General features: G+C 43.1%; 1 protein-coding gene and 1 long non-coding RNA gene across 18 annotated transcripts in view; one reads left to right on the top strand and one right to left on the bottom strand.

Annotated features, from left to right (window-relative positions):
• Nucleotides 1-2,349: 2,349 nt before the first annotated feature.
• Nucleotides 2,350-13,212, bottom strand: LOC148115479 (uncharacterized). Its single transcript, XR_015732593.1, has 2 exons — nucleotides 12,724-13,212; nucleotides 2,350-6,028 (listed from the first exon to the last, which is right to left on the bottom strand). It is a non-coding gene; the product is annotated as an uncharacterized LOC148115479 (long non-coding RNA).
• Nucleotides 12,536-14,394, top strand: part of EBF1 (EBF transcription factor 1) — a 365,951-nt gene continuing 364,092 nt past the window's right edge. For 9 of the 17 annotated variants that reach the window (XM_034401475.3, XM_034401464.3, XM_034401454.3 and 6 more), the window contains exon 1: nucleotides 12,536-13,836. In XM_034401475.3, the coding sequence (XP_034257366.1) occupies nucleotides 13,703-13,836 (134 nt within the window). In that variant the 5' untranslated portion in view covers nucleotides 12,536-13,702. The remainder of the gene's footprint in view (nucleotides 13,837-14,394) is intronic. The other 8 variants (XM_060688494.2, XM_060688492.2, XM_060688488.2 and 5 more) reach the window with 2 other exon arrangements.

Raw genomic sequence — 14,394 nt, 5'->3', positions numbered from 1 at the left:
TGAGTCCTCCCGGCAACAGACTCTTAACGCAAGGTGGTGACCATCAGCTTTGCAGGACTACACCGGAAGCTAGTCCCCTGCGCACAGCGGAAGATTCATCAGGAGGAAAATACCTTCACATTGTACATATACATTTTAACACTTTCTTACACATACTAATGTTAGTAGAATTGTTTTTCTGATTTTGCTAGTAATTTTGTTTCACACGTATAAGTGACTATGATTTGTTTATGGCCTTGGACATTGTTAGCTTTGGGACTCTCAAGTGACCATGTAAGAACACTCCTGCCACAAACGCATTGTCTATGTACAAGGTCCTTACTTTCTACCTAAGTCTACTCCAACACCTAAGGTTCCCATATTGACATTTCCAGCTGAGGGGGGAGTGAATAAGAACAATGGGCCTCTGTAACAATTACATAGAGGAGACTATATATCATGGATTCTGGAATTAAGTCACGATCTTCCATCTATTGCCCCTACATCTCATGATCCTTCATGTCAGCAACCTCTACATTCAATCATGAGTAATAAAAGACATTCAAATAGCTGCTAATCAGACAAACTCCACTACTCCTATTTCCCAAACCACACCCACCACTGACACTGGGTGGCTCATTAAAAACTCAGATATCCAGAAACATCTTGTCCAATCTCGGGTGGCAATGAACTATTGGGATCTTCATTTATTAAATAACTGGACAGTATATATGTTCAACGAGACTATCAAGGTGCTGAAGCTGATGAATAAAGAACTGGCTGAAATCAGAGAGGTAGTCTTACAAAACCGATATGCCTTAGCTAATGGAGGCAATTGTGCCCTTATACATTCACGTTGTTGTACCTATGTATCTGATTATCAGTATAACATCACTCACACCATAGAACATATGGAAAACTTGATCAAAAAACAATCCCTTATCATCCAATGGATCTGGCGCCATTGACATCTGGGCTGCTCTTTGGTCATGGTTCCCAGATGGTTCTTGGTTGAAATTAATTATGCCAAATATTGTATCTATAATTGTACTGTTTGTTTTGCTTTGTTGCTGCATCCAATGTCTCCCCTCCCTTCTGCAAATGTGCAAAGGTTTTATTCCCTCCAATAGGAAGGACGTCCTGATAAGTGAAACCAAAGCCCTTCTGGAACTGGAGGAAGAAATCAGGTGTGGTCAGAGAAGGTGCTCGGGACTTGCAAGATAGGGCTTCCAAGATAACTCAGAGGTTACAAACTCCTGACATGTGGTTTTCTTGGGTGCCTGAAACCGGATGGATTTACAATTTGTGTGAGCGATTTGTGGAAATGCAAAACTGGAATACAACTCAGAAACTTGATGGCCTACCTCGCTTGACATCTCCTGGCCACTTTTCCACTAACTTTGTTCACCGTAATAAAAGGATGGGTGAGCTAAAAACATTTGCAGAAACCGGATGGCTGAAGAACATATTGTCTACTGTACTCATGATTATTGCTTTGCTTATTTCTGTATGTTGTAGTATTCAATATATTCCTGCTTTGTTTGCTATGATGATAGGTATGTTTCCCAGGCATAAAGAGAACACCATAATAACAACACAGCTGAACCCTGTTGCAAAAAACAAAAACAGAGGAAATGTGGGAATGCGGTGGCCATAATACATGTATAGACCAGTTTAACTGGTTGGACACGTGTATGGAGCTTAGCACCGAAATAATCTATGAAAAGCGGGTTCATATGGATACTCTCTGAAGGGCCCTATTCGTTCTCTCTTTGTTAATAACATAGGCTGTGCCTGCAAAGGCAGAGACATCTCCTTATAGAACGGGGCCTCTTTGTTGGCAGGTGATGGGATGCTGGGAACAAAGCCAAATATGATAACACAGCCAGAGTTAAGTTTTGTTTTGCACCTTAAGTATTGCTTTCCTAGAAATCACGTGATTTACTGTAATAGGTAAGAATGTGAAACTTATGGAGAATATATGGATGTTTTTCTATTTCTTGTATGTAATATGAGATGTGTAGCCATAATAACGCCTTCTGATGACGCTGTATTTTGATAACTAATAAAAGAGGGTGACGGAGTCAGCTCTGGGCGCCATCATCCCGAGAAGCACCTGCGTTTGTGTATTCTCTAATTCGGCCATTCATGATGAGCCCGCCAAATTCATCACCAACACCAATCCCATTTTAGCCTAGTATATTATGTGAACCTAGCCTATGTAGATTTATGGTTACATTTGCTATGCAAACACAAAGCTGAGTTAACAATTTAACTCATGTTAACACATGTCACACATACAAAAGGGCAAGGCCAGGATCCTTCTGCCCCCAGATGTTCTTATCCACAATATACTGCAGGAGATGCTAAGATCCATCTTCATTTTATTCAGGGGAAAGTTAATACAGATTAGATCTTTTTTTCCTCCAACAATTTTGATGTGCAAAAATAAAAAAGAGAAGCATAAAACAGAAATATAACAGTTGTTAAATCATCTTTCCCTGAAATCATGATATTTTTAATGCCTCCTTCTTTCCATGTTGAGTATAGTATATTTTAGTAACTATCTATATACACAGTCATTATGGACTTATTATTTTATGGAAAAACATGAAATGCTTTCTAAAGGAGCTTTTGAGAGACTGAGGATTGCTGGCTTATATCTAGCATCAGAAGATTTTTTAAACTGTCAACTTTTAAATTGTCACTCTGCATTTTTTGGCAACTGATAATTTTTCAAATAACTAAAATGCATCATATGATCCTATAAATTGATCAAAAGTATATACTACATATATACTTGTATATATGAAGACGTGGTTTTTTCATCAAATGGACTGACCCGTTGAGGGGGTTTTTACATTGTAATAATTTTAATTAATTTTAATTGGATTTTAATTTATATTTAATTCATATTGTTGAATTTTTATCTTGTAAGCCACCCTGAGTCCTTCGGGAGAAGGGCGGCATATAAATTGCAATAAAATAAAATAAATAAAGTAAATAAATACATAGTCTGCCAAGATTCTCCAATGAAAAGGAATGATCCTTTTGTTGTTTTCAAATTTTGTTTTCTTCTGAGGAAGCTTCAATTCCTGATTAGAGAAAAAGGTTTTCAAGACTTGACTTTATACTATAAGGCATTTCTTCCTTCTCAAACTGATTATCTACTGACATTCCTAGATACTGACTGATATTATTTTCCAGCTACTTTGGAAACTACAGAATCTCCCTTCCTTCTGTATTAACTATTGGAGGGGGTTCAACATGAAACAGCATACTTGCTCTGATTTGTTCCTATTGATCATGCTAAACAGACATTTTGGCGGGAATCCAAATTTCTACATATGCTTGTATTGTTAGGTAATTTTTGGCTGTGTTCGAGCATATCATGATCTGTGAGACAGAGATCAAATTGGCATCGTATCCACCTGCTCTTCATTTTCATTTATGCAAAAGGCAGAGGGATCCTTTTTTTAGTTTAACATTTGTTATTGAGTTATAAGATAAAATAAGACACAAAATACAACAGTAAATAGGAAAACTGTGGGGAGGAACGGGGGAGGGGGGAGAAAAGTGAGGAAGGATTAGGAAAAAGAAAAAGCAGCATTGCCTTCCGACTCTCTCTTTTGCAGTAAAATAAGGCATTAACATTGAATCACAACTTTTTGTTTTTTCATAATAATATAAACTAGCCATTTCTATAAGGATTTGTCAGTCTAATCGGTAAAACCCAAAATCAAAGTTTCATTCTTTTCCACTTCAAGCACGAAGTTCAGAAGCGGTCTCCATGTGGAAACAAAAATACTTACATTCTTTTCTTTAATCAAAATGGTCAATTTTGTCATTTCAGCCAGCTCCATCAGCTTATGTCATGTGTTCAGGATGGGTCATGCACAGTGGTGAGATTCAGCCAGTTCGCACCACTTCGGGAGAACCGGCTGTTAACTTTCTGAGCAGTTTGGCAAACTGGCTGTTGGAAGAAATCATTAGGGCAGAGAACCGGTTGTTAAATTACTTGAATCCCACCACTGGTCATGTGGTCCAACAATGGAAGTTCAACATATCCAAAACACCCACTGGGTTTTCACCCAATGGTACAAAAATAACATTACATGATGTCCATGTCTTTTTGTTCTATTTATTTAAGTTAAGTTTATTCAGTTAAAAACACTGAAGATGGAAAGGAAATAATTTAGATTATTTCATGAGGTAGGTCTAAATCAGGAGTGTCAAACTGGCAGCCCACGGGCAAAGATGTGTCACATCCAGGCCATGCCCACCCTGGCTCCACAAAGGCAAAAAACCATCACAATATGTCATGTGACGCAATCAGATTTGACACCTGGTCTAAATGATCTCCTACCTTCTGCATGGCCCTGTCTAGCCCCAGATATAGCCCATCTGCCATGTCCATGGAAGGTCCATGGACTTTAGTGAATGTAAACCAAGGTACCCTATGTTTTTTAGGATGCTGAACAATTTGTTGTTTCTTTATCCAATTTATATAGCTGCTTATCTCACAGACAAGTTGCTCTGGGTGGTGTACAACAAAACAATTGCTTTTAGGAGAAGATTTATCTATCAATGTTGACCATCATGTCTGTTTCTACTTGGTAATGGGAAAGACATTAATTCAGATGATTACATGAGGAAAGTTATTATTTTTAGCATCCAGGGCAACAGTGGATAACACAATGATGTCACACAAAAGAGTACAGCCAAACTTTCTGGTGTGTTTGGGGAATTGTTTTTTTTTCTTTTTCTTTAGGAGAGCATGGGGTGTTTTGTTTTTTTATTCTTTGTAAATGTGTTCTCGCTTTCTAAGTACCCACACAATTATTTTTTTTCAAGGAAATTCCATCTCTGCTTTGGCAATGGAGGCCTAATGTGACTTTGGGCCAGTTGGTCTTTTTCAACCATCCCCACCCTAGAATAGTTGTTGTGGGAAGAACAGAAATTGGGAGTATGCATTCCTTAGCTACTGAAAGAAAGACAGGAAGACATCAAATTAGTAATAAGCAAATTTCCTCCCGAATTTCAGCATCATCTTTTCAGAGAGCTCTGGGGACAGCAAACCCCATAGACTTCATGAGTCTCACAGGCTCCACCCCTCCCTCTGCTTACCAAGTCATCTCACATTTCTTTTGAGCATGTTTTCCAATCTTGGCAACTTGAAGACAGCTAAGGAATTCTGGGACTTGAAGTCCACCCTTCTTCATGTTGCAGAGATTGGGAAATAATAATAATAACTTTATTGTCATTGTACGTGTATACACAGTATATCCATACAAAGACATTCTCTTAACACCCAAAGACCAGGTCCAATACACATAAGAATCTCCAAACACACTCCCACCCACCACAATTCCCCATTCCTAAACCACCCAAACATCCACACAACAGACCAAGTAATACTGTCCAACAGCTCACTGCTGTTGCTTTTGAGATTCTAATCCCTCATCCAGAACTTCAGTACAGGTAATTTAAGTTTTAAAAATAATAAAAAAAAATGGATAAGCCTTTAAATCCCAGTATAAACTCTCTCTCTCCTTTTTTTCCTAACAAGAGTGTTGTTTAAATTAGTATGATGATTACTTGCATTTGGATGATTTTTTTTTTAAATGGCTGGATGTGTAACTGAGAGATTTCCTAGCTTTTTCGCATATGGTTATATTTTATATGATGTTGCTAGCTGCTTTGATCCATGTGACAAAAACCCAGGCAGAAATATTAAAACAAACAAATACATTTGGCTTGGCAGCTGTAGGGCAGATGAAGAAAGAAATTCCTTTTGTCCTCTTCTGCTTTGCTGATTGTGCCATCCTAAGCCTTTCAGTGCTTCAATTCAGGAAGCAGGCAGCTTCACAGTAATTCTAATTCACAGACTGATGCTTTTAGGAACACACTATGTACACCTAACCCAGGATCCCATTAGATCCCATTAAATCTTTGCTGATACAAGTACAGTGTGCTGGGACCAGAAATGTAGGAATTTTCAGGCAGTGTAGTCCAGAGTTTCAGGCAGAGTAGTCCAGATTCATGTGGGCTAGAGAAAATGAGAAAAGGAAAGCTGTAATCTCAACAAAGTTAGGAGGCTTTAAGTTGGAGTGAGCCACAAGGCTGGGAGCACTTCATCAACCCGAGTAATGTCATGCGCTTGCAGCAGAGGTAGCCACAAACATGAGCAGAATGTAGAACTGCTGATTGTTTAGTACAGTTGGAGAGTTATTTCTAAAGGTACATTGATGAAGGTAAAAATAAGGTGTGTGAATATATATATATATATTGTTTTTCTCCTAGCCAGGTTTTCCCTACGTAGCCAAGGTTTTTTTTGTAGCTCCAGCTCATGGCAACTTTACTTTATTCAAATTTCTATACCGCCCTTCTCCTTTCGGACTCAGGGCGGTGAACAGCCAAGATAAAAACATCTATACAAAACATCACAGTTAAAAAATAAAGTTAAAATAATTTATAAATTTGGCCCATAACTTAAAACTTGTCAATTTAAAATCAATATTAAAATTTTAAAACTAACCCTAAAATCAAGACAGACCGGCTAACTGGAAAAAATAAGTTTTTAGGGCCCGACGAAAAATCCGAAGGTCGGAGATCACTCGTATCTCTGGGGGTAGATTGTTCCATAGGGTAGGTGCCACCACAGAGAAGGCTCTCCTCCTGGGGGTCGTCAGCCGGCATTGTCTGGCCGACGGCACCCTGAGGAGGCCCTCTCTGTGGGAGCGAACCGGCCGGTGGGAGGCTATTGGTGGCAGAAGGCGGTCCCGTAAGTACCCTGGCCCTAAGCCATGGAGCGCTTTAAAGGTGATCACCAACACCTTGAAGCGCACCCAGAAGTCCACCGGAAGCCAATGCAGCTCGCGCAGGAGAGGAGTCACATGGGAGCGCCCCGTCGCTCCCATAATCCCCCGCGCAGCCGCATTCTGCACCAGTTGGAGCCTCCGGGTGTACCCCAAGGGGAGCCCCATGTAGAGAGCGTTACAATAGTCCAGACGAGAAGTGACGAGTGCTTGAGTGACCGTGCGTAGGGAGTCCCGGTCCAGAAAGGGGCGCAACTGGCGTATCAGGCGAACCTGACAAAAAGCCCCCCTGGCCACGGCTGTCATATGCCCTTCTAAAGACAGCCGCGCATCCAGGAGGACACCCAAGTTGCGGGCCCTCTCCGTGGGGGCCAATGATTCGCCCCCAATAACCAGCGATGGCGTCAGCTGGCTATACCGGGACGCCGGCAGCCACAGCCACTCGGTCTTGGAAGGGTTGAGTCGAAGCCTGTTTCTCCCCATCCAGACCCGCACGGCCTGTCTCATAGTTACGATGGTTGCAGCATGCTGAGGTCATACAATCTTTTGCGACCTTCTGACCAGCAAAGTCAATGGGGAAGTATGTATCAATCAATCATCAATCAATATAACATCATTTCTTGGATTTAATGATAAAGTTCTGCTTTCTGGTGAGCCAAAGAACTGATTCAGGGAAAGAAAATCAGCAGAGAGCAAACAAAAGTTATAATGCCACTGCCCCCCAAGATAGGGTGGAGCACAATCTGTACTTGGTAACATGATCATCCTAACAGCATTAAGACAGGGTACTATTCCCTTGGCCATAGGAATAGATTTGAAGAGCAGGGGCTGCCAACCAGCTCATGGTATTGATCCAAGTGCTGCACTTATCTGTTGCTTGCTCCTTCTGTGGGCATCTGTGGAGCCCTGGGAAAATAAACCATTGGGATAGATGCAAATTGCTTTCCATTGTCGACTGTAGCTCAGAATTCAACTAAGGCTGAAAATGATAATATTAAATATGATGGGAGGGAAAGATTTCATGGGGCTGTAGCAAGAGGATGAACAATACAGTATGTACATTAGATATCCATGTGGGAATATGTATTTCATCCAGGGTTCATTTAAGCTTGCTTTGGCCTCTCTCATTTCAAGAGAAATGGCCTTGAAAGTAATAATCAAGAAATAACATCTAAAGAGTGGAGCTGGACTAAAAACTTTCAAATAATTAAAACCTACCAACTGTTCCAGAGTTTCACTTACGAGATGAGAAAAATTGCATTTTTGAGTGAGCTTAAAGAGGAAAAATTAAGGTAAAATACAGGTGATCAGTTTGAACAGATTTTTTTTTCACTTGTAAGGGAAATACTTTAAGATCATTGGAACTCCCTATCATTTTGATTTTGGCAAGCTCTGCATGAGAGCCACTATTTCCTTAAAGCTACTGATTGGAACTTGATGCTGAACAAATCTCAATTAAAGTATGGCAAGAGATGTTTTCCATCCAATGCTTCCAGATTTTAGAATGTCTTTACATGTTAGTATCACATTTGCTATACTCCCACAGGGCTGTTTTCCCCATGCAAGACTTTGAATAATTATTCAGTGGCTTCCACTATTATAGTTTTCAAGCTTCCTTTCTTGGAACCCTGGGAACCCTAGATATAGGCCAATAGGCAGTGGTGGGATTCAGCCAGTTCGCACTATTTCGGGAGAACCGGTTGTTAACTTTCTGAGTAGTTTGGTGAACTAGTTGTTGGAAGAAATCATTAGGGCAGAGAACCGGTTGTTAAATTATTTGAATCCCACCACTGCCAATAGGGGATGGGGATGAAGCTTCAATAAAAAGAACAGCAGTAAAAAGAACTGTTCTGCCCACCAGAAGTAATCTTACATTGCAACATTTACACCCTGCAGAAAGATGAAGTCTTATATCGTATGAACTGCAGGGACACATTTCTCAGAATCTTCTATTTCCTAACAGATGTCGTGGAATGCATTTTTTGACAGTTGAATTTTCTGCAAAGCCACATCGGTAGGATCAAATACAAACTACCATTGCATGCCCAATTTGGACAGTTCAAATAACATCTGGCTGGAATGAAATATCATTGTATTTCTAATAAAAACCTTTAACAATTGGATGGTATCGGCCAACTTTCCAAATATTCAGAAAGCACTTGAGGAATATTTTCCAAATATTCAGAAAGCGCTTGAGGAATATTTGCAAAGGAAAAGTAGAAAGGTTTTGTTTTGGTTTTTTTGCTAGCAACTGTGCAGGAGACAGGATCAGTGCCTTAAAATAACCCTGGAGTGCTTTCCCTTCCCAGTCAAGTAACTATGATCATGCAGTTCCAAAATGATTAAGAGCAGCACCTGAATGACCTTGACAAATTTTGAAATGTTGAACAGGCTGGATCTGGTTAGTATTTGAATGAAAGAATCTCTGGGACAGAAACAGCCTGTAAGAAGGCAGTGATGCTCCACTTACACAACATTGTCAAGAAAAGGACATGAATGTGTCCGTGAAATCATCAGAAGTACAGCTCAACTAAATGCAATCTGTTAACAGCTTGACATATGCTCTTACAGGCAAATTTGAGCCCTGCTACCCTATTGGAGAAATAAGCTCTCCATGTGCTGTGATTAATTTGAGTTAACTAGAGAATGTGCAGAGACCCAAGGGGTTAATCACTGTCTGCTATTATGGGAACTAGGTACTGCATACTAAATGTTCAAAATTTGCAAAAGAGATCATACACATTTGCTGGATAAAATACAATCCATATACATGCTATGACATCAGCAAAGTATTTATCTAATAGATAACCTTGATCTCCAATGTGCCCAACTGGTGTTGCTTCTCCAGATCTTTTGCTGACATTTACAGACTTTCATCTCTTATAGGCAAAATGACAAGAATGAATCTGAAGGCTTCTGCTTAGAGATCTTTAACTTACCAGATTTTAAATGTAAAGCTATGTGGACATTACCTTCTTAAATATATACGCAAACAGAAGCACATGTTGAACAGTACTCATAGTTGACACAGTCCCCTTGAAATCAGCAAAATCGTATCTGTATGAATGGTTCTTTATCTGCTTTGTAAACAGTTTAGATTCAAGAGGATCTACTTTAAAACGGAAATAAAATCTCAGTTAACTTTCTTTTAAAGTTACAGGACAGTGCAGCTAGTGCTTCTCCCTTGATCACCTTTTTCTTTCGGCATTAAACATAAACGTTGCAGATGCAATCCACGTAGAGATTTATAGCATTACACCCCCAGAATAGAGAATATAAACTGTCCCAAATTAAGTTGTTATAGTTTCTTCTCGCGCAGCGCCAATTTTCCTCTGCGACTAGAATTAACAGAGCAAAAGCAGATTTGGTTCTACTGATCCAGAATAGATTGCAGAAGATTTCTGACGGCTTGGCTATCTGGCTACCGGTGGCAACCATGTTTCTCCTCCCACATTAAATAATATAATTGAAAATTAATAAAACTTGGAGAAATAAGAAGGGGTTCTTATTTCTCCAGGTTTTATGGAGCATCTGTGAGCTCCGTTCAATTCACCCACTTAAAATTAAGAGGGTGCCATTTTGCGCCAGCTTCTGATTACTGGATCGGAGTTAAAAACAAATACACGTTGCCGATCCTATAAATCTGAAGTGCATCTATCCGGCTAGTTTTTTAAAGGGCTTATAAAAACGGAATCCTAATAGGGTTTACTCGGAAGGAGAAGAAAGCAGTTCTGACAGCAGTTTCCTGCCGATTTCTGGATTTACTTTGATTTATCCGACGAAATTTAAAAGCTTGTTGAGAGGGGTGACTACACGGGCCAAAAGCAGGGGACCCCGCTTTGATAGCCCTTTTTCGCTCTTTCTCTTTAAGGAAACACAAAGAAAAAGAAAGTTTTGTGTGTCGGGGCGGAGGGATAAGATCCCACTACAAGTAACCGGCAACAAAAAAAGGCGCGAGAGATTCTGGTTTTGGCAAGCGAGATCCCGAAGTGAAGTGGCGTGACGGGGGCTCAGACTCCAAGTGGCAGGACGCGAATGCGCCCCGCGGGACGTTTTTGCGGCGTGTGGGAGGGTGCGCGACAGTTCCTACGGGACGCGATTGAGTTTGCGGCAAAGAAAGGGACTCTGGCAAAGAATTTCGCAAATCAATTCATTGTGGAGTGGGTTGATTTTAATGTTTTTCTTCCCGCGTTTTTGCAAGCAAGCAAGAACAGGGCGTAGAGTGTTCAGCCCCTCTCATTACTATCTTTCAACTCGACCGTTTCGCCTAGGGAAAACAGAAGGACGATCCCCTGGTCAGAAAATCGATTTTTTCCGAGGGGAAATACTTTTCTGGCGGGAAGAGCCCTCCCCGCGGCAGTCGCGCAATTCTGAGCTTGCTACAGTAGAAAAAAGGAACAAATTCGGCATAGGACTGAAAAAAGACCCATTTTTAGAGTAATCACATAGCCCTCTGTTATTGCTAAAGAGGATGGAGAGCACACTATTATTATTCTCTGTTCAAACCAATGTGAAGTCCCAGCTGCCATTTCTTTAACTTACTATTATGGTTCGTATTATTACTTCTGAAATCTCTTTCAGACAAAGACCTATTCCATGTCAGAAAGCCACTTTCTGCATGGAGATTGGACATCGCGTGGGTTGAGAAAGAAGAAGGAGAGCGCTATTATTTTTTTCAAAATCAAAAGCATTGCAAGATCCATGTGGCAACAACTCCGAAGTACCGAGCTGAGGTTGTGTTTCCTTTAACCAACAAAACAACCCGGCGTTTTAAACAAGTTCACACCTCTAAGAGGTATATATGTACGTCGAGGGGGTTGCCCATCTGTGCTTTCCGACTTCTTTCGGATGGCGAATTAAAAATAAAGTATATTCATCTCCGGATCAGGGAAAACGGGTTCAGATCACCCGTCTTGCAGGAAGGAAGGAAGGACAGGTTGCCTCGCTGCCGCTGCAAAAGAAATCTGGCCTTGTGGGTGACAGCTGCGCGACTTGAATCGCTTTCATTAATTAAAGGCTTTGTGTTTCGTTGGGATTATTATTATTATCGCCACCGTTGCTGTTATTCTGAGCCGTCTTTACACATTCGGATGAGCCTGTCTTGGAGGGCGCGTGCAGATCGGATTTCCCACGCGGGGAACAACCCCCCCCGGCTCTCCGGAGCCTCGGGGACACTCGTGTCCACCCACCCGGGCGCCCCAACGACTGTCCCCCACCTCCCCACTCCCGCCTTTCTCTTGCGATTCTTTCCGGCCTCGGAACTTCGATGCGGCTCTGGATCGCGGAACCCGAAGCGCCCGATCCTCAACTGCCGCGTAAAACTTTTTTCCCCCCTTCCCTTTCTTCGCTTTGCTCTCCTACTAGGAAGAAGTAGAACCGCCCGAAAGGCGGCTCCCTTTCCCAGCACGTGGGCCGAGGCTCCTGCTCGATCTGATCCCGGCCGGCCCCGCATTGCTGCCCTCCCTGCCCGCGCGATCCCCTGCCCAACCTCCCGCCTGCCGTTAGTCTCCTGCAGGCTGGCGGAGCGCACCGCGCAACTTTCTCCGGGTTTTTTTTTTTTTTTTCCCTCCCCGGCGAAAAGAGGGCGGAGCGGGCGGAGCATGCTAATGAGGGGGGCGTGTCCCTGGGGCCAGCGGCGGCAGCAGCTCGGCTTTCCTCTCCGGCGATTGGTGGGCGTGGAGCGGCCGAGGAAGTTATGACGCTATGCAAATGAGGGCAGGGGCGGGCTCCGGCCCGCAGGGCGCCGCCCCTCCCCTCAGCCCAGTGGGGCTGGTGCGCTCGTGTGTTTTAGCTGAGGGGAGAAGTCGAAGTAGATTCCATTGAGAAAGCCTGCGAAGCGCTCGGATTGAAGCGGGGAGGAGGGAGCGGGGAGGGAGGGAGGAAGCCAAGAGGATCTCAATCCACCCGGGGGGGGGGGTGAGCTTACCTTTCCCGGCGTAGGAGCGCCGCGTGTCTTCCTCTGCCCGTCTCTCTCTCTCTCTCTCTCTTTTTCGGGCTCCCCAGCAGCCAAGCGAAGCTTCCTGCGCTGTTGGAGGAAGGCAGGAGAGGGAGGCGAAGAAGCCACAGAGAGAGAGAGAGAGAGAGAGAGAAAGGACGAGCGCCAGTCTTTGGCCGGAGGGAAAGCCCCGCAAGAGAAGGAGACTCGCCGAGGACGGATCGCAAAGTTGCTGTTTTCTTGTCACTGGAAAATGACACTTGGTGTAGCCAAGGGCGCCGCCGCCGCTACAGCCGCCGCTACAGCCGCCGCCGCCGCCGCCGCAGCAGCGCCGGTTGAACCTATTGTTTCTTAAACTGCCTTCTTTCTTCGGCGATCCGAAAGAGGGGGGGACTTCAGCACGGAAGGGACGCCGCCGGCAACGTCCTGCCACTTCTTGCGCGATCCCGGCCAGCCAGCCAAGAAGAAAAACCATATTCTGATTTTGTTAAAGAAAAAGAGGAGGAGGAGGAGGAGGAAGAGGAGGAGGAGGAGGAGGAAGAGGCCAGCCGGTGTCTCGCGCCCACCCTCCAAAGAACAAGCTCGTCAGGCGCCCGCTTGGAGCATCCGCAAGCCGGCCCCGGGGGGAGATTTTTGTAACCCTTTGGATTCCCCCCCCTCTTCTCTCTCTCTCTCTCTCTCTCTCTCCCCCCAATCCCTTCAATGTCTGTGTTTGATTTTCTCTGATTTGCTTTGATTCAGCAGCGGTTCCAGAGAAAGAAAGAAAGCAAAGAAAGAAAGAAAGAGAAAAAAGCAAGAGGGGGGGAGTGAAACGAAAACCCCGACCCGCTCCGCGCTTTTTCTTCTTGTCAACATACTGCGTTGTGGCTGGGTTTTTTTTTTCTTTTTCTTTTGCATTTTTGTTTTTCCTTGCTTTTCCTACTTTTTTTTTTCTTCAAGAAGAAAGGAAGGTTTTGGTTGGCCTTAATTCATGTTTGGGATTCAGGAAAGCATTCAGAGGAGTGGGAGCAGCATGAAGGAAGAGCCCCTGGGCGCCGGCATGAACGCGGTCAGGACATGGATGCAGGGAGCCGGCGTCCTGGATGCAAACACCGCGGCGCAGAGGTAGGTAGAGCTCGCGGCAGCATCCCTCCCTTCTCCTTCCTTCCCTGACTCGAAAATCCAGCGGTCCAGTCAGCCTCAGGTCTGTAGCTAGTGGGCAGTGCCTCCCGGCGATACCTTGACCCCAAATGACTTTTTAATCTTTTTAATCGAGTAGCCGCTAAAACAGTTTTCTTTCTTTCTTTCTTTCTTTCTTTCTTTCTTTCTTTCTTTCTTTCTTTCTTTCTTTCTTTCTTTCTTTCTTTCTTTCTTTCTTTCTTTCTCTCTTTCTCTCTGTCACTCTCTCACTCTTTCTTTCCTCTCTTTCTTTCTCTCTTTCTTTCTCGTTCTTTCCCATCTCAAAGACCATGGAGCTTTACATTCAGGAATCGCCCCCAAATACGTTGACGCTTCCGATACTCACATTAAAAAGCAAAATTAGACTGTACATTTACTCCTTGCTGTTCCCCATCTCTCTGTCTCTCTCTCTCTTTCTTCTCCGAAAGCCTCCCTTCTTTTTAAGTTGCGTCCTACAAATGTCGCTGGCAATGTGTCCTGTCACTTTCACAACAACTTTGCTTG

This window comes from Pantherophis guttatus, chromosome 2 (assembly GCF_059756535.1).
Source record: "Pantherophis guttatus breed Tessera chromosome 2, ASM5975653v1, whole genome shotgun sequence".
In the NCBI taxonomy this organism is placed as follows: domain Eukaryota; kingdom Metazoa; phylum Chordata; class Lepidosauria; order Squamata; family Colubridae; genus Pantherophis; species Pantherophis guttatus.
The sequence above is the reverse complement of the archived record's forward strand: the minus strand, read 5'-3'. Positions and strand labels throughout refer to the sequence as shown.